This window comes from Metopolophium dirhodum, chromosome 4 (assembly GCF_019925205.1).
Source record: "Metopolophium dirhodum isolate CAU chromosome 4, ASM1992520v1, whole genome shotgun sequence".
NCBI classification, from domain to species: domain Eukaryota; kingdom Metazoa; phylum Arthropoda; class Insecta; order Hemiptera; family Aphididae; genus Metopolophium; species Metopolophium dirhodum.
The window spans coordinates 7,368,841-7,389,555 of NC_083563.1; the positions used below are offsets into that span (position 1 = coordinate 7,368,841).

At 27.2% G+C, this 20,715-nt stretch overlaps 1 protein-coding gene across 1 annotated transcript in view; it reads right to left on the bottom strand.

Annotated features, from left to right (window-relative positions):
* The window catches only part of LOC132943702 (uncharacterized), a 263,660-nt gene that overhangs the window by 39,628 nt on the left and 203,317 nt on the right, over positions 1–20,715 (bottom strand). The window contains exon 7 of the mRNA XM_061012754.1: positions 3,265–3,502. Within this exon, the coding sequence (XP_060868737.1) occupies positions 3,265–3,502 (238 nt within the window). The remainder of the gene's footprint in view (positions 1–3,264; positions 3,503–20,715) is intronic.

Consider the following 20,715-nt stretch of genomic DNA (forward strand, 5'->3'; position numbering starts at 1 on the left):
TTGGGAAACTTTGGGGGAGGAACAGTTGTAAACACGTTTTTGTATGTTATGTTAAAAATCCAGGGTAGTCACCCATCCGGGGACTAGCATGCTGGCCGTTACGTACACTCAGTGTGTTTCCGCAGTTGAGTGCACGCACTGCACCACACCAAGCCACAATAATATTTGTTTTAAATATATTTTTATTATTATTATTATTATTATTTAATAATTTTTAAATCTATATATTCATGGTACAATGCATATACACATGAGTGCTAAACGAATAATAAAAGAACATGTTCATTATTTTGTTGAAGAAACCATCCAGCAGCAGCACTTTAGCTGTGCTTTTATTATTTATATTTTATATTAGGTAACAAAATATATTATATATTATATGCCATGTGCGTAATCGTACCTTTACTATGTTTACTGAGAAAATCTCTTGACCACTATTTATAACTTATTCATAAAATGTAACTATATATTTTGAAGTGTAAATAAAATCTACTTAAAAAAAAATATGAAAGTTATAATTAGTAGTATTTATTAGCATTGGTTTAGTTTAAGAAAATATTTTTTTTTACTAAATATAGCAGTTTTAATTTTCACGATAAAAATGTGTGAACATTATAGAAAACAAGAATTGGCAGTAGACAATTTTTATAATAATATGTCTTTTTTTACATGAAACAAAATATAAACCTCTTAGTACCACGAAGATAAGTTTATTTACCACTTGAGGCGTAAACAAGTTCTTCACTCAAAGTCATAACTTGAGAACTTTTCAACAGTTTAATATTTACTCGGTTCTTACAGTTAATGTTTCTTTGCCTTATTTTTCTTTAACCTAGACATTTTTTTGGGGTTAATATGAATGTGGTATATAAATTCATTTTCTCTTTATATATTTCTGGTATTTAATGTCGGTCCTACCTATAATTACTTGAACCCTATTTGAGTAACAATTCAATGTAAACATACTTTTGATATTTATATTAACGAATCGTATAGTTAGGTAAGTACATTTATTGAAAAAAAGACTAAAATATGTTTTCATAAATGTATTACCTATTAGTATTCTATACTACTAATATATTGTTTAGTTTAGGCAAATTTATTAATAATTAAGTTTTAAAGTTACTAACTATATATATTTTAAACCGTTGTTCAGCTATTGATGTAAAGTAAGTTTAAGGAAATACCCAAATAGTTTATAATTTAAAGTGGTAATATTTTTTACGATTAAATTATTTAAACTGAATTTACGGCTTAATGTTATATTATACTATAGTAGATATTAAAACATTAAAATGCGGAACTTTACTTATCTATTGGATAGGAATGCAAATAAAATAAGCCATACCCGTAAACGATATAGTAATATATGTAAGATAAGTACTAATTACTAATGTATTTTAATTACATAGAAACATTCAATAATTAATAAATATGAATTAAAAAGAATCATACATACCTAAAAAGGTGAATGTGAAAAGAACAGCAACAAATTTAATTTATAAGCTTAAATTAGTTTATATATACTATAATTTGAAAGCATTTCGGCTATTTATCAATAATAGAAGGTTTTTTTATTTGTATTTTATTTTTCTAACATTAAATCATATTTTAGATACTAAGTGAAACGACAATATTGGTGTTACCATAATGTTTTGTTTTAAACAAATTTATTTATCTTTTAACACTTTTTCAATCAAAAGTAATGCAGGACGTATATTGAGTATAAGGTAGGTACCTCAATAGTTCAGTCATATTACCTAGGTAGTGCTTTATTGGAAAGCTCATTTAACAATATGTTTCATTAGTTTCTCTACCCAGGAAGACAATCTACGTTGAAATTGTTTTGAACAGATGTTATCAAGATAAGTTTAACCAAACCCCAATTAAAGTCATTTTTCAATAGTATAATCATTGATTTAGAATTTAATTTCATAACACAATAAATTGTAAATCATATTCATCCACCTTAGTGGATTATCCTATAATTGGCCGTTATTATTATGTGATGTTTTCAATACAAAAATTGATCTTTGTTAGTTCTCGACTCGATTTGTTCTAAATGTATTCCTACGGGAAAAAAACAATTAAGTATAATGTGTAAAATAAATGGACCTCCAAAGGATTTGTATACGGATAACTAATGGGTTAGAAGACATACCCATATTAATATGCATCGTTACGAGTAACTAACATATACCTAAGTCACTATCTGAATAATGTAGAAAGAGTCAATTATAATATTCTGCTCAACACTATAACATTGTAACCTAAATTGGTTCTAGATTTTAAAATAAATGAAAATATTGCAATATTTATAAGTTTTTAATGAAACGTAATTTATTAAATTTACCTTATTTAGTAACTTAGTATACTTGCATTCTTTGATAATGAACTTATCGTTACTCGGTGGAAATATTTAAATTTATAGCATATTTGATATTTCCTTCACAATTTGTCATTGAAATGTGAAGTGTTATTAAATTGATATCAGTTCATACAACATATTATTGAAGAACATAAAAATCAGATTTTTCAAAAAAGTTATAATGTTATCTACGATCTAATTCATTTACAGACTTAACAAAGACAAAGATGTATATACTTATGCAAATAAGTAGTAATAATATTATACGAGTATCTATCTATGAAATAACTGTTGTTGTAGTTATTTTAGATCATTGAAGTTTTTAATGTTATATTTATTAGGCAACAGAAAATGAATCGAGCGAAAGTGCTATACTTTGTTAATAACGGCTCTACTCATATCAGTAAAATTTAATAAATGTGTTAAAGTTAAAATGGACAAATACAAGTAATTGTAATGCCGATAAATATAGTATTGTATAATAAATTCAATATTGTAAATATTAACATAATGTTTTCAAACAATTTTAAATAAATATAAATTTTATTCAAAACTGTTATTAGTTTATTGGAAAATTGAACCTTTTTAATATATATTTTTCCTATCTACTAACTTAAAATATCTAATTAACCCACTTGATTTATACTAACAAAACTTTGACCAACTACCTACCTGCATAAGCATTATATTTTGTGTACAAACTTTGTACTAAAAGTCACGGATTTCTACTCTAATTAAAATTTTGATTCTAATAAAACTTAATATTACAACCATTTTAGTACATTAAACTGCTAGCACTAACAATAATACAATATTATGATACCTATTATTAATATTTATTGTTTTTATATAATAAATAACTAAAAACAATTTTTTTTTGTTTCTGAATATCTTACCTTCGCTCACGTAAACATTGACCGTGTCAGGTTCGGTGTATGGCGCTGTGCATGTATAATTTCCCAAAGCTGACGGAGATGCCCCTCGGATAAATAACCTACTCTGAATGGTATTGTCAGGTTGTATGACTTCAGTAGTTACCGTTATTGGACCTGGATCATCTTTCTTGTTATTTTGAATATTATATATAGGAATTCCATTATGAACCCAGACAACATTTCTTGTTGACGATGATCCCTAAAAAACAATAATAAGAAAAATATTATAGCAATAATCGCCGAGATAATAGAATAGATGTGAACAGAATAATATTATCAACATTTAAAAAATATTCCCTCATATTATATTTTAAGTACTGATACTATTATACTGTTATAATATTCTAGTTTTCAGTGTTTGGAAACAAATTTATATTCTAATGACTAGTGAGTTTATATGTTTATTTGAATTTATGATGAAAACATATTCGTTTGTAAGATAAACAACATGGACATTTGAATACAAGATTCGTCATCTTACTGAAATTAAGAGATATTAAAAATACATAATCACAATTTTTAAAGTTAAAATTTTGACAAATCCCATCAAAATAACAAATATTTGCAAATTATTTTGTAATTAAGAACATATTTGATTTAGGTCCATTTCCCGAGTACCCATACCTCCAAATTTTGGATTCAAACCAAGGGCTTTCTTTTGTGTTAAGTATGACATTGTGATGATGTGTGCTTGAATTTCATTATTTGATCAGTAACCCATAAAATATGTATAAATATTTGTAAGTGGGACTACCAGCGACACAATCGCACCCCCTCCAAACTTTATAATTCCCGACCAACCTCTAAGTTTTTGAGACTAAGTAATGCTATTCATTTGTGTTGGTTTTTGGTTGAGTTTCATAATTTGTGTAGTAAACGTTATTGACTAGATAGGTTATTTTAATGGGGGTGCTATCAAGCCATAACGCAACCTCAACTAAAAATTATGAAAATCTAAATAAGCTAATCTTTAGTAGATTTCTACTGATTTACCGTTCCATTTTTAAACAATATTACTCTACATACATACTACTTTTGGAGTTATCCATAAATTCCGAAGTTCAACCTATCGTAATATTTATATAGAAAAAATTGTTTCTAAGTGTTCAATAAATAAATTATAAGATGACCTTAGAAATAGAGTCTGACACACAGTCTTCGAACAAAATTTTTTATCGTTTGTAATGATTTATCATTTAATTAATATTTAGCACAATATCTAGTACAGTGATCTACTCAACGACGAAGTATACTCAAAACCTTACATGCGTTAGAGTAACTTTTCCGGTATTTTTTTTTTAATTAATAAAAGCCTCGGAATCCGGACAATTGCTGAAAATTGTTTACTAGGTAATTATTTATAATATTATATATATTTAATGTTGGATTTTAATTATTTATTAATCCACCTCCTTATATAAGTTCTAAAAATACATAGGCCACACTTCAAATTCTTTTATAATATTAAATCTTTTCACGATGTTAAATACAACCACATTATGTTTTATTATCAACATTCATGCGCATGTATCACGTTGTGAGAGTAAGTTCCTGATAGGTATTATTAACGGTTCATTGGATAATCCTTGGTACGGAGAATTTTCCAGACAGGAAAGTGGTAAAAGTTTTCTTGAAGTTTTAAGAAAGATTTTGTGTTTAGAATGAGAACGCATCGTGTACATCGTTGATGGAACTTACTATTGATACTGTCATGATATAATAATATTATGTTGTGTTATCCGGTTGTATTTACCATTTATTAGTTATTGTACTATTTGTATTATTGTACCTATGTATTATTTTTTATTTATTGTTAAACACTAATTCTGGTCGAGTGTTGATTTTTTACTAAACATTATAATATTAGAGACCACATTTCAAATACATATTAAACAGGAGTAGGAAAACTAAAAATAACTGTATATTTTGACATTAATTGACATTTAAAAAAATCAAAGTATTATTGAGAAGAATAATTGCAAGATGCGATTTCATATTCTAAATATTTTTGCTATTGGTAAAAGCAATACATAATATATATATGTATGACTAGACAATGTTTCAGTGTATATAAGTAAATAAATATTTTTACAATTTCACTCGTCTTGAAAAAGTAAAACATTTTAAATCGAATCAAACAATCGTTTATGTACACTAAAAATACTCAACAATGTAATGCGATTGTAGTGAAAAAAAAAATATTAAAAAAACTGAATGGTTTTTATATTTTTACAACAACAGTTCAAACGTTTTAATAGTATGAGTTATTTGTAAGCTACAGAAATTGTAAAATATTTCCAAATATACGTAGCATGCAATTTTGTGTTTACTGTTTAGTATTAATATTTTGTTAAATTACTTGAGGTGTTTTAAAAAGTTTAAACGTATATATATGTGTGATACATAATATTAATGAATCAACCATTATTATTTATTCCATATTATAATTAATATAATGTATGATGTATTTTAGGTTCTAAGCGAAGCGAGGAAGCTAGTGGTTTTACAAATGATGTTTTTTTTTTATCCTGTAAACAACATTTCTACCAGAAGGAGTGCTTCGATTTCAACATATAGTATCTTATGTTTAAGCAAATTGGATCAATACGGTACTTTAGAAAGTCACTTTTTCGATTTCCTCAGTAGTTATTTAACGTCACCGAAAAAACCACCCAAAAATTACAAAAAACCTCTAAAAACGGGATTTTAATTTCTAACGCTTTGCTTTTCACCATAGAAATGAATACAATTTAAAAATGACCCAATAGGCATAATATATTATACAAATAATGGTTATTTATAAATACATATTTATGGTTTATAAATTTTCTTTCGTCCGCTCAGAATCGTTTTTTATCGAATGCAATCATTGCATTCAAATCGAATACTTTAATAATACATTATCCTGTCCAAAGACTGAAGAGACAAACTTCCATCACCTCTGACCTACACCAACTAATTTTTTTTTTAATAGTTTATAACGGTGAATTGATTAACAATTTAAGGATCAGTAGTTCAGCTGTTTATCGTTTTTGCAAAATTTTGTATCGATTCCAGCGCCTAACTTTAAATCTAATATAATATAATTAATTCAATATTATATAATAAATATTTAAAATTATAAGCTACTTATAAAACAGTTCGTATTTGGTTAATAGTACCCGAGTAACAATTTAGGTTCATACACGGGTTACAATAATTTATAAAATGTTGCGGCGCTGCATTCAAATCCCATTCCAAACACGGTCTAATCAGTGACTTACATACTAGATTTAACATGGAGTGCACTAAGTTCCACCAAAGTGCGTATTCGGTGTTAAGACGGTTGTACGGCCTATTTATTGTCGGTTCTAGAAAAGTTAAAAATTAGAGACCAAGCCTTGTTTAATTAAAAAAGTGGCGCCACTTGGTGGGGTAGGGTTTGCACTCTCAACCATTTTTTATTCATAATTGACCCAGGCATTATATTATTAATCAACAACCTTTAACCTTGGCCTTATGGCATAAATATTCATTTTTTTTTTATATAGGTAATTGGAATTTTCTGGCTTGTGCAACCACATTATATTATATACTATACTATTATAATACATATAGGTACACAACAGTCATTATATTTACACTTGCAAAAAAAAAAACAATAGCTTGCGTCCATAGCTACAGGTAGAACCACACTAAAAGTTAACATGTTTATTTGAATAATCGGTATCTACCTGGGGTCTAGTACCCCTACTAAAAGGCTGTATTACGACTTATGATGTGTTTCGCATCAATAGCCCATTGTGGGAAATCACATAGGTTGCTCATTATAGTAATTAATTTATGTCATAGTTTTTACAACCTTGCCCATTTAATGATTTCCATTTTAAGCATCGACAAATCATGTAAGAATGTTTTGATTTTACAATGAAGTGGCACCAATAATTATTATAAATTCGTCACACATATTGACAAAACAATAAAAATTATGATATCGATTATACCTATTAAAAATATTTAAAAAATACTATAAATTACGCGTTCCCAGTTTGAGAATTTCTGCATTACCTAATAGATGAAAATAAATAATACAAGCGTAAAATATTTAAGTAACGAATTAATAAGGTGTTAAATCATTTGCGTAAGTCAAGCGAACATTTAAAAGCTTAATGGAACTGTCTATAAAGTTAGATAACTGAGTAAAAAAAAAATTATGTATTTTAAAAAGAAAACAATCTGCAATAAAACTTAAATAGTGTATTTATGTATTGGATATATTGAACCTTTTCATAATTGAGTAATAATTGTCGGGAACTACAAACCCTTATTGATCTAGTTTTGTAATCGGTTATAACGAATTATTTTAGTTTACCTGTGATTTATATAGGTATTATATATATATTTTATCGCCAATAGGTACTTGTTTAATTGTATATACCAAATGAACCAAAGTATAATCAGTTGTTACATTTTTGCATAAAATTAGTTTTGATGTATATACTTACATAAAATATTATATTAAACAAAATAGGATAGTATTAAAATAATACCTAGGTATATTATTATATAAAACATCGGGATATTTATTTAGTTTCGTCTTTAAATGTTGTTTGGTAGTTAATACTATAGTTATTATTGGTTATAAGTTACAACGAAGTATCAGTTACAGCAAACAAATTGTATACCTAGTGTCATGTATTTCGTTATAACCAGTTTCTTCTCTATACATATTTACTATCTCAATATAATATCATCTACCAAGTTATGTTTTATTTAGTTATGGTATTTTGTTAATATTCTTTTTTTTTCGTACATAGCAATTACTTCCAAACTCACTTAAAAGGTATAGGTACATTTCTATAAATGGTTACAGAGAACCACCAATATCTTTAAAAATGCAAATTGTGTATCCTATCAAATATCTTTTTTCACCACACCCACTGCAGGCTATGATGAAAACGTTACGCTGATTGCCGATCCTTGTCATGCGCCATTTTGGACCATAGTATAATATACATTATATAAGTGTAAATTCTGCGAAATATTTAAAACCAAGAATAATTTCAAGTCTCTAAGTCGTTGAAGCACACGTTTAAGACAGTAATTATCTACAAGAAACCATCTCAATTTGTTGAAATATCCTCACTCTCAGCAATTTTCTGGGTGTAATCGCATTTCATTAAAAATCACTACAACATACACAGGTAACTAAAAAATATTAAAATCATATATCACATACAAATACAGAGAAAACTTAAATCTAAAATTCAAAAATGTGCATCAACAGAATTGTAATCTATTAGTAAATAGCAGATTTTACGGTACTTATATATTGTTAACAACTGAGTGGGTATCGTTAAAACAAATTAACTATACACTAGATAACAATTAATGAAACCATAAGTTAAAAAATGTATATCTAACATCAAACATTCAATCCGTATCAATAAAATGTAAACGAACATCACTCAAATTATACCTAATACCTATTGTTTAGTGATTTTAAGGTAATTTAGACTTTCCCCAGCGAACTCAAATATAACATCATATATTGTAAGTGATAAACATAAGAAATAAAACTATTATTATTATTTAATTTATTGGATATACTCTCACAGTATATATATATATATATGTATAATAGACTTTAAATGTATACAATATAATATTATTATGTATATTTATAATAATTTTAATATTTAGTTAAATTTTCTCATACAACGTTGTCAATTTTAAGTATTAACCTTGATAATTAAATGTAAAACCAATGGCTAAGCAATCGAAGAGTATATATATTAATATATTATGATACACTAAAAAAAAAAAAAATATAAGCAAAAAAAAAACTTCTAAAAATATTATGCCAATTAATCTGCAACATAGTGCGTATCCATTTTAATTTTCAAATAAAAATAGAATTCAATAATACGTCTTATCACTAGACTTCAGATAATTTAAGAGATGAATATAATAGGTTACAAAATAAAACTATTGTTATAAGCGTAATACAACTATCGAAATATTTTTAAAATGTATGTGAAAGTAATTAATGAATCCCACAGTATGTTATATACTCATATGAGATGATTATATAGGAAAAAACGGAATAAAGCTATTTTCTTTCACATAATAATATATAAAAAAATCCTTTACTTAAAAAAACAGTTCAACGCCTCTCATAAGCAAAATAATTTTCACTAATTAACGTATAATTAATGTAATGTACGCATTGTTTGGAAAAAAAAACACGTGATAGAATCAAAGGACTGTCTAATAATTATTGGTGCAACAAACTATAATTGGTATCATATTTTTTCAATATTATATTACTTTCGTCTTTCATTGTGCGCAGTATTGAATATCAAATAAATGCTACATATCACGATATTCTGAACAAATATTGAACATTTTGCGTATCATCGATTTTAATCATCGCCTTTGAAAAGTCTTTACCGCTAGCTTTGCCCGAAACAGTTTCAATATTCCGTTTGCATTCGTATGGCTTGTGTTCTGTCGAACTACACTTTATACAGGCCTCAGATTTACGACGCCTGGATTTGGAACAATTAATTGCAAATAGCATCCACCAAAGAGCTACATCAATATTAAAGCAATGTTTAACACGTCTTTCTAACTATATGCGACGCGCGTTTATTTGAAGTATTTGTCTCGACATTTTTCTTACCAAAGGATTCGAATTATATTGAAATAATTAATATAATATTATGCAAGTTGGAGTAGTGGTTAAATTTAAAACGTTGTGTACTGGTGAATTTAAGTTTAAAATATAATATGCAATATATCGTGATAAACTTCGCTAGCATTCGTCTATGCGAATGTATCTAGAAATTATGTTGCCGAGCAATATTATGTCCTTGTTATATAAAAGAGTCAAACATAATTAATATTAAAAAAAGGACGCATATATTGTCGTGTAGATGACTAAAAGTCGTTGTACAGAAAGTATTCGCGTAACCAAAGTTTGTAAATTTTTATTGACGATGCAGCATAATATAGTAATGGATAGTGACTAATTGATGATTCTCTTAACCGTTTACAAAATTCAACCATGGGACGTAAATAGTCTATTTTTGAACTATTGATTGGATTGTTCACATACATTAACCCACGTTAAATCTATTCTTAAATAATGAGACCCATTTGTTGATCCATCCTATTCTAACAAAAGTTTTAACCAATCTCAAACTCTGAGTCTCCTAAATTTATAAATAAAGCATTGCTTTTATATCTCTTGGAAACAACATATAATTTATAAGAATAGACAATATTGACGAGTTTTTATATCAAAATATGTTTCAAAAAAGAATAATTTTATTGTTTATAACCTAAAACAAATGTCTATTTATGCATGCATTATTTCGATGTATATATTTTATTTTTACAATATTAAATCACAAATTAATCGGTGTTTAAAAATAATATTTACTAATGACACCCTTGTGATTCCTACATTTTTAAAAATATTCTTAAATAGTATACAATTATAGAATGCACTTAATGTTAATTTATCATACATTTTTATTCAACATTAATAAGAACAAAAAAAAATATTATCATAACAAAATATACAAAATATTTATATATTATAACTTATGAATAGTTATCACAGAAAATTGAAATGTATTTTGATTATAGGTATATACTATATAGGTATGACTTAGTGGATAACACTAAATTATTGTCAGAGAAAAACAACAACAAAAGTCGGTAAAAATTAGTAGAAGCACAACAACTTTGAAAACTAACTGATTCTTGAATAATAATAAAAACAAAAAAGCGTTTCTAACAAAAATCGTAGTTGCCAAAATATACGTAATTTTTTTGTAAGTTTATTTACGAGTTTATTTTATTTTATCAACTATATTTAATATAATACTGTACTTATATTGAACCAAAAGTAATATAAATTAACGATAATAATTTATCATTGGTGTAAACTATGGGTAGGTACTAAAAACTATTTATATATTTTAACTGAATAAAGCCGAATATGCGGTAACATTCAAACATATAAATTAAAAATATGTGATTAAATCAATACATCAACCGGGAAAATATTTTTAAGAAACTATTTTTGGTTAACTAGTCTAAGACTAAAAAAAAAAAAACTAATGTTTTAGTAGGTGTGCATCATTTTATATTTGTTTCAAACAAGTTTTAAGTACTAAGGTTATCATATGTGTTGTAAGGATATCTAATTTATTACTACCCATAGATAAATAAATTGATTTGTGAAAAAAAGTGTACTTTGGAAAATGTTCATTATTTTTGAAATATATTTATAAAATAATATAATGAAATAATTGTTGCTCGATATGCAATATTATTATTACACTTTAATCTTTTGAATATCTGATATTTGAATATATTTTTTAAAAAATAACCAAAATACAATCACCATAATTTTCTTAATTCACTATACGTCCTTACGTTGATAAAACGTAACATACGATAATATGTTATCCAAAATCTTGGGTGGTCACTGACTGGGTATATAATATGGTGTAAATGGAGTTTAAACTCAAACGCCATTTAACTGATAAGAAGTTTCACAATTCCACTTTAACTTGAATTTAAATTTCATTATACTAGAAAAACCATTTTATTTATAAAAGAAACCCCTATTTGAAATTAATGTCCTATGTAACCCAAGACATATTATTTTGTTTGTGCCTTATGAGTTATGAACAATGTTGTATAACTTATAACTTATAACATGGTAAATGCCATCACTACTTAGGTCACCAATTTGTTTAACATAAGAATCTCGTGATAAATTTTGTTTTATGTTTGAGAAAAAAATACAATTATTGTAAATTTATTACCCATAACCCATGTATTATTATAAGTTATAACCATTATTTAATAAAGAAAATTACGGTTTATAAAACTGGGTTCAGTGGAATATGTACTTAATATTAAATTAATTAAAACTTCCAATTGTTTTTTTTTTTAAATATACCATAATACATATTAACAAATTAACTTGAAAAGTATATAGTATCGGTCGTCGGTACCTACCTATTCAGTTTAAAACCATATACCTACACTACGGATTAATTTTATGTTTAAATGTTTGAATGTTACACATTAAATCTAAATATCCGACGTTCGGTCGAGACTTGACACTGCATCAGAAACTATTTTTTATGCTATATACTGGCACAGTGGCACATATGGTTGTAGGGTTAACGGGTCACAACCACCCACTCAAATGTCATCCTTCATAAAAAATATATTTGCAAAATTCTTCTCGCCTCTATAGTATCATTAATACCTATGTAATTTCGAGGAAATTATTATTTGCACAACTCCATCATGGGACGTCGCCCGATTGCGGCCCAAAGTAACCTTTTTACCTTTTTTGAAAGATACAATCTTTAGGGTTAAGTACAGATTATAAAGACAAAGATAGTGATATAGGCAAGTTTTTAACATTTATATTTGGTTTACCATTTTTAGAACCTGAAAGGGTAGGTGAATGTTTTTCCATAGATTTATAGCTTCTATACAACCTGAATTGGCTAAAATCCAAACATTTTGTATTTATTTGGACACTTTATTTAGACACTTATATTGTTGATGATGATCCTGATTTTCGACCTGGAATATGAGCTACTTGTAGTTCTAGTATGTATCTGACAACGAATGCGTGTGAAATTTTCCATTCAAAATTCAATTCACTATTTTACACTTCGCATCCAAGTATATATCAATTTTTGAAAATTTTAAAACAATACCAAACAAAATGCTAAAATTAAAATCCAATCAATAGTTTGTACTTCTCGGGAAACAACTAATCAAATTCATAAAAAAAATATATACATACCTAAATTACAAAATTAAAAAACTTGGAAATATCTAATTTTGATTTTGTAAAAATGATGAGTTTTAAAAATCAACCACTAACACTTTAATTTAACACTAAAATTATTTTACTATTTGACTATTTATTGATATATTACAATTATATTTTATATTTTTTATTATTGTAAACAATTTATTATTTTAATGTTCAACTATTTATTGATATATTAATTGTATTTCCTATCTTTTTTTATCGTAAACAATTATTTGAATATTTGACTAGTTGTATGTATATATACTATTTATAGTCTTACAAAAAAACTTGTATATTTATTCATATATTTATGATAATAATCTTAAACGAGACATTGTATTTGAATTTCATATACAAATATGTGCAATACTTTATTCAAATGATTGATTTTATTAATTATACCTAGAGTGCGGATTTATATGCATTAAAAACCAACCAAATATGGTTTTAATCTATAAGAAAAAATAGGAATCAATTTATATCAACAAATTTTAGTCTAAAATCTTTATCTTATTATGTATTTTATTACCCCGATTATTGATCTAAGGTCATATTTGGGAAAACCGTTTGTACCTACAAGTTTATACCTCTTAATTTATTTTGATATTAATCGAAACTATAAAAATATGATATTTTTTCTTATATTATAATACTATATATTTTTGAAATGTCTAAAAAAACATCGAAATATGCACTAAAAGATGAAATATGCTATTAAAATTGTAAAACAAGCCCTTAAAATAGAAAAACGGCAAAATATGCAAAAATATGCGCTAAAAAGTTTCATTTTTTGAATCGTCATGTCGTGAAACAAATCGTGTGCTCACTTGGCATATCATACGATCAACCAGAATAAATATGCAAATGCATACAAATCCGCGCTCTAATTATAACTTATAAGCTATTTTGTGAACCAATGTGTGTTTGGACGGGCCGCAATCGGGATACTTATATTTGGGATAAAATACGACTATACCTGAATTCGGGCCGCAATCGGGCAACTCCGCCATCATGTGTCCCCGACTACGGAATGGGTACCCATCGTGATAATAATTTATAATAAACTAGGTATGATGGCAACGAACCAATTTTTGTATTATGTTGCGCAAAGATGGCGACGGTCTTTCGCCACTCTTCATTGGTTTAGATAATGTTATCATAATGAGAAATTTAAAAACGGCGAAGGACCAGCGCCATTTTTTTGTCAGACTGACGATCGGCGGGTGAAGAGGATGCGTATCACGATGTGTGCATCATGACTAGTTTATCATGGTACCCATATCCTTGGCAGGAGACAGTCGTGAGCGTCTTTACTCTCCGGCCGCCATGCTGTCAGTGCTGGTACGCCACTATATAGGCAGTAACCGTTATTGTAACTAAAGGTAGAAGATGTACCTGTAGGCGCGACATTGTTATTTATTTCTTAGAAGTAAGGCGTATTTTTCGCCGGAATTATCGGATTTTTTGTCGGATATAAATTGGCACGTGCACGCATAATAATGCGAGCGATCGCGTGTGCGTGCATAATATCCTGACAATTCCCAGAAGCCTGGTGAATTGCATCTTCATCACAATATTATAACAACGGATCAAAAATAGTACGAGAATCTATAACGACCACCAGCACTCAGCAGTATTATCGCGGATAATTAAAACGACCACACAATCATATTATTCGTAATTATAATATTTTACAATATTAATGCGCTGGGGATAGGCGTATTACTTGGCAAAAATACTTGGAACAGTCGGAGATTGAAACCTTAGATAAATTATTAATATAATATTATGGACTTCTTGTTCCCCGGCACCTGAAAGGTTCGTCAAAAGTGTCTGCTCCACATTCATCAAAAGGTTTTTGCTCATCGATGATACTGTTGGGCAAATAATACTTATTTTTGATTTGTATTGAAATTCCGCGTTAAGAGTTTCTATTAAAATGATAATAATTTTGAAATTGTTCTCTAATCATCTCATTATCATGATGGCATTATACATATTCTAAGGTATCTTGGTCGTGTATTTATAATATATATATATTGACCTAGTTACTTTGATATGAACATTATTGACGTCCATAATTTTAACAATTATTAAAATTATTTTAATTAATGAAAATATTATTTTTTTAGATGACTTATTTTAGTACAATTTAATTATAGTGAGATGTACTACATAAAAACCTAATCCCAAATGAAGTAGGCACGTGAAATATTTTTATCATCGATAAAAAATGATTAATTTAACAAAAAGTGTTATTGACGAATTGTTTTTTTTATGAACTATCTCTTGATGAAATGTTTTTGATCAACCGACTTAGATCCGCGTCCCCTATACAGTTTTACCTTTATATAAAGGTTACCAGCTGGTAGCAACATGTTTTAAAATACATAATTAATACCTATTCTTGTGGATATGGTCAGACATTACAACGAGTATGGTATCTTGTTATCTTTTTTCTTTAAAAAGTTATTATCTTTGTTGTTAAACTTCTCCCTCCCCCTCCTCAAACTCACTAAATTGTTGTTCTCTGTCTTTTACTTATAATGTTGATACCCTGACCTCTCTCTCTCTCTCTCTCTCTCTCTCTCTCTCTCTCTCCCCTATCAGGTTATTTATTTATATTATTCGTCTATGATTGAAACCTATACACATTTTCACAATTTCAGTTTTGGTTTAGTGAACGGCGGTTTTTTTTTAAATATGCTTGTTTTAGTTTTGGTTGTATTGAAAATGGTTTTTTAATATTCTTTTTGGTTGATACGGTGCAGATTTTTATATTTTGTGGTAACTTCAAGTAATAACACTAACATTATTAATCTCACATTATAATTACTTATCTGCTATTATAGCAAAAAGTACTGTGAATTGATACCAAACTTTGATCTATTATTGATTCCGACAAAAATTACCGTCTTCACTCTGCATCAAGATGTATAGGAACAGTAGAAATCATACATTTGTGTTCCTTGGTTATTCAAATTAATTAACAAATTTATTTATTTATATATTTGAGTAAATACTCTTTAGCACAATTATGCGTACTAAACTTTATTTTAGTATCTATATATGATTTATTAAATAATAATATTTATTGAACGAACCAAAGGCACAGAGGGACAAAGCTTATATATTGATATTTACCATTTATATTTCTCATATTTTAGATTCTGAGCGAAGCGATGAATGTATTGATTTTACAATGATGTGTGTTTTTTTTTTATTTTTGTGTCTGTCATCACCTTTTAGGACAGTAAAAGTGCTTGGATTTTCTTCAACAGTTAACTTTTCTGATAGGATAGTGAATCTAGTTGGTACTTTGGGGGGTTAAAAGTAAAAATTTCTCAGTAGTTTTCAAAAGCGACGTGAAAAACAAAAGAAAAATTAAGAAAAACGGGAATTTTTACGCAAAATCTGTTTTCGAGAAAATCGATTTTGGTTTTTGGTGTAACTCTAAAACATATGACCGTAGGGACATGTAATTTTGACTAAATGTTTATAATTGCATTTCCTATACACCATAACATTTTCCAAATATTTTGACTTATTTTGAGCTGTTTACGGACATTGTAAATTTCCATTTTTTTTTTCTATAAATATCAATAAAATTTTATCTGTTGAGTAAAAAAGCTTGAAAATTTAATTAGAAGTCTCCTAGGTTATTGTTTCAAAGGCAGATGAAAAAAATTAAAAATCCTTAGTCACAGTTTTTATTTATAAGCATTTAAAGTTCAAATTTTGACAAAATACGGAAAAATCACGAAAATTAGCAAATTATTATGAGTTGAGAATTCATAAAAATTTTTCTTTTTAAATCTAAGATTTGAAAATGAAATATAAGATTACTCATAAGTTTGTCTACTTTTATCAAAAAAAAAAATGTCTACAAGAAACTTAAATTAAATTTTTATGAGCGTTTGAAATTTTTATTTTTACAACATTTGATATTCACTCGATTTCTCACGTAACAATTTTCTTATTTTATTGTAATTAAAAAACGAACGACTGTAAATACTTGAAAATTTCACTGAATGTTTATATAAGTATTTTCTATATACGATAAAATTTATAAAATATTTTGACTATTTTTTAGCTGTTTACGGATATTATCAGTTTTCAATTTATTTAGTTTTTTTTTCTATAAATATCAATAAAATTTTATTTGTTGGGTAAAAAAGCGTGAAAATTTAATATAAAGCTCCTGATATATCGTTCTAATAGCAGTTGAAAAATATTAAAAATACATAGGCACAATTTTCTTTTATATGCATTTAAAGTTCAAATGTTGACAACATTTATCAAATTTAAAATGTATTAATTATTTTGTAGATAAAAATGTATAAAATGTTTAACTTTTATGGCTAAGGATTGAAAATTGAAAACAAGACTCCACGTAAATAGGTTATATATAAATTACTTTATTCACAATAATATCATCAAATATACTTGGTAACATCATAGGCTGACTGACCGTTTTCGCTCAGAATCATTTTTCTTATACAATAATATTATTTCATTGAATTCAAATTTAACACCATCCATTACAGTGACCCACTTGTAACCTACTGTACAGCAGAGCGACATCCACTTGCCCACCTTTTTATTCATTAGTCTTATAAATTAATATATTGAATATAATTTCTTACGGCTATGAAATTTAAATAAATAAAATATAAATGTAGGTACCCGATAGTGGTTTTAATTATTACGATTAATACATTTTATTGTTAAAGGTACTATCGAGCAGTGGTAAAGTGAGCAAAAACGGAATGGATTACTAAAACAACAAAGTTTATGTTAGAACTTGGAAGGCGTTTCAAAGGGATAAACTGAGCGGCATCATGGGATTGCAGTATTGGCCATTCGCTGCCGTCAGAAACTAAAAAAATCTAATAAAGAATTAAAGAACAAACCTTTTTTGTCATCACGTTTTTATCTTTTTCCAGTTTGGTCCTTTTAAATGAACAGACATTGCGTTGAAGAGACAGTATTAAAAAATAAAAAATATAACGAAACGGCATATCGAACTTATAACTAATCACCATGAGGCTCCGATGAGGGTGTTTTCGTAAAACAACTGACGTAGTATGTGACACCCAACCGACTCGCCTGTAATCCCAAATCACTTACGGCACTTAAAGTTCAATGAGTTTTTTTTATGAGGCTTCGTATTGTCATCCAATATTTATTTGCCGTGTCCTGAATGACAAATATATTACACTGCATCTGCAAACCACCAGCATTTTGGATACAACGATGTCCGCGATAGTGCGTGACAAAAGTTGTCTGTCTGGCATTTTTTTTCGATGGTTACGGTGGCCTTCATTGCCTAAGTACCTGTAGTACTATATCTATAGTACCTATACCAACTGTGGCCAATGTCACCTAGAACGTGGCAGATTTCCTGCTGAAGGCTGTCTACGAGAGATTGACTGAAGAACGCAATACGATGATTGACACCGAAGGTGATTGGCCGTGAAGACGATACAGTTCTCAGCGACGGCGACGATGAGAAGTTGTTTCATCGGACATTTTTTTATTGAAAAAATTACAGAAAAAAGCCAAAAAAATCGTTAGTGTAAAATGTATATATATGTATGTATATTATGGATAAAAATCTTCAAATTATTTAAAAAATTATATCATGTATAAAAAATACCATTATTAACGTTTAGTAAAAATTTCAAGTATCAGATGTAGATTCGTTTTTGAATTTTTTGGCTTTTTCCGAGAATTCTTATTTTTTTTTTTAATGTATTGAACGATGATAATATATATATTTTTTGGCTTTCTAATACGAAGTGGATAAGTTGGAATGAAAAGAATATCAACTTTTTGCTATCTTGTTATTATTTTGTTATTTAATTTTAGGGGTCCGGCAGCACTGATACGCAGATATATGTATATGATATAATGAAAATATAAACAACTTAACGATCAGTTGGAAGATGCCAAATCATGTGACAAAAACGGAAAAAACAATATAAATCCAAAGGTATATCAACGAGAAAAATTAAGCTTAATTCGGTACTAAACGTATACTTTTTCCTGAAAATATATTATAATAAAATACAATTTATTTTAAATATTTCATAAAAAGTTTATCTGAAATATTTTAAAACGTTCTATATTTTGATAATTTTAACTAAGGTAGACTTTATGCAAATAATTTCAAAATGTTTGTGTAGACTTTTTTAGATTATTCGCTTTTTCTAACATATACTGCTTAACATTGGGCTTTTGTATTCAAATTTATGAATTGATTCAAAAATAGTGCATGTAATGGGAATATTACTTCTTCTCACATATTCACCGTTAAACGGCCTTAAAAAAAAAACCAGTAAAAATCCATTATATATTATGCTGACGGTGTTTAGCTGTCATTTTGATTTTATCATATAAAATGTAAAAATGACATTATAGTTTAAAATATTTGACACATTTAACATTTTATTTCACTGATTCTTGATAAATTCAAATCATACAAACAATAATCGTAGTTTATATTGTTCTTTTATACTTTTATTCTCATTTACTTACCTACTCATTTCTTAATCTATATTTTCTTGTCGATATTTTATTCCGATTATAATATCATTGACAAAACTTTCGCCAAGATTTTATATTATTCTTTTCATTCTTTCGGCGATAATCCAGCTAAAATAGATTTATCGAATCGTTGGATTTTATGAATCGTGAAGAGACGAGAGAAGTTGTAAGAAAACCGCCGCTCGAGGGATTTCATAACGCTATTTAGTTTACTGTAAACCAATCACAGGCGTTTTCGATGCGAAATTAATTGTCCGGAAACAAGGCGTTATTTCGTGCATACTGGAAATCTGTATCTGTGTTCGATGTATTTTATAATCGAATCATATTTCTCTTATATTAATTATTTAAACCATAGTTATTTTTCCATTTTGTTATGTTCAAATATTATTTTTAATGTGTTTATAATTATTTTGGCGAATGTAACTATAATAATATGTTAATAATATTTTAAAGATTTTAATTAAATATTTGTATGAATAGTCAATTGCATTTAATGTAAGTTAACCACTCTGGAAATCTAATTACTTTGTATATTATACTGTTTTAGTTATACATTTATACAATGTGATCGTAATAACGTATTTTCTTTGAATGATATACCTACTCATATTAGTATAACATATTAAATTTACTTCCAAAACATTTATTTCCAACAATTTGAGAATAATTTACAATAGTTAAGCAATTATAATAACTCTAACAACGTTGTTTAATTTACTACACAAAAACTTGGATCCTAAATTACAAAGTTGAATTAATTATTCCTAGTATGAATTATGTACGAACAGAATTGTTTAAGAATTGAATATAAAACATACCTAATATATTTTTGGTGAGTAGATATCTAGCTCAAATTACAACAAAGGTCAAATAACTACCATTTTTTAATTAATTTTGGAATAAACAAAGACAAGGTAAAGTTTAATCACATTTCTACAAAGTTTTAACTTGAAAGTAAATATCATATAAACGATTTGCTTTGAAATATTACATAATACACAGTATATTTTATAATATAT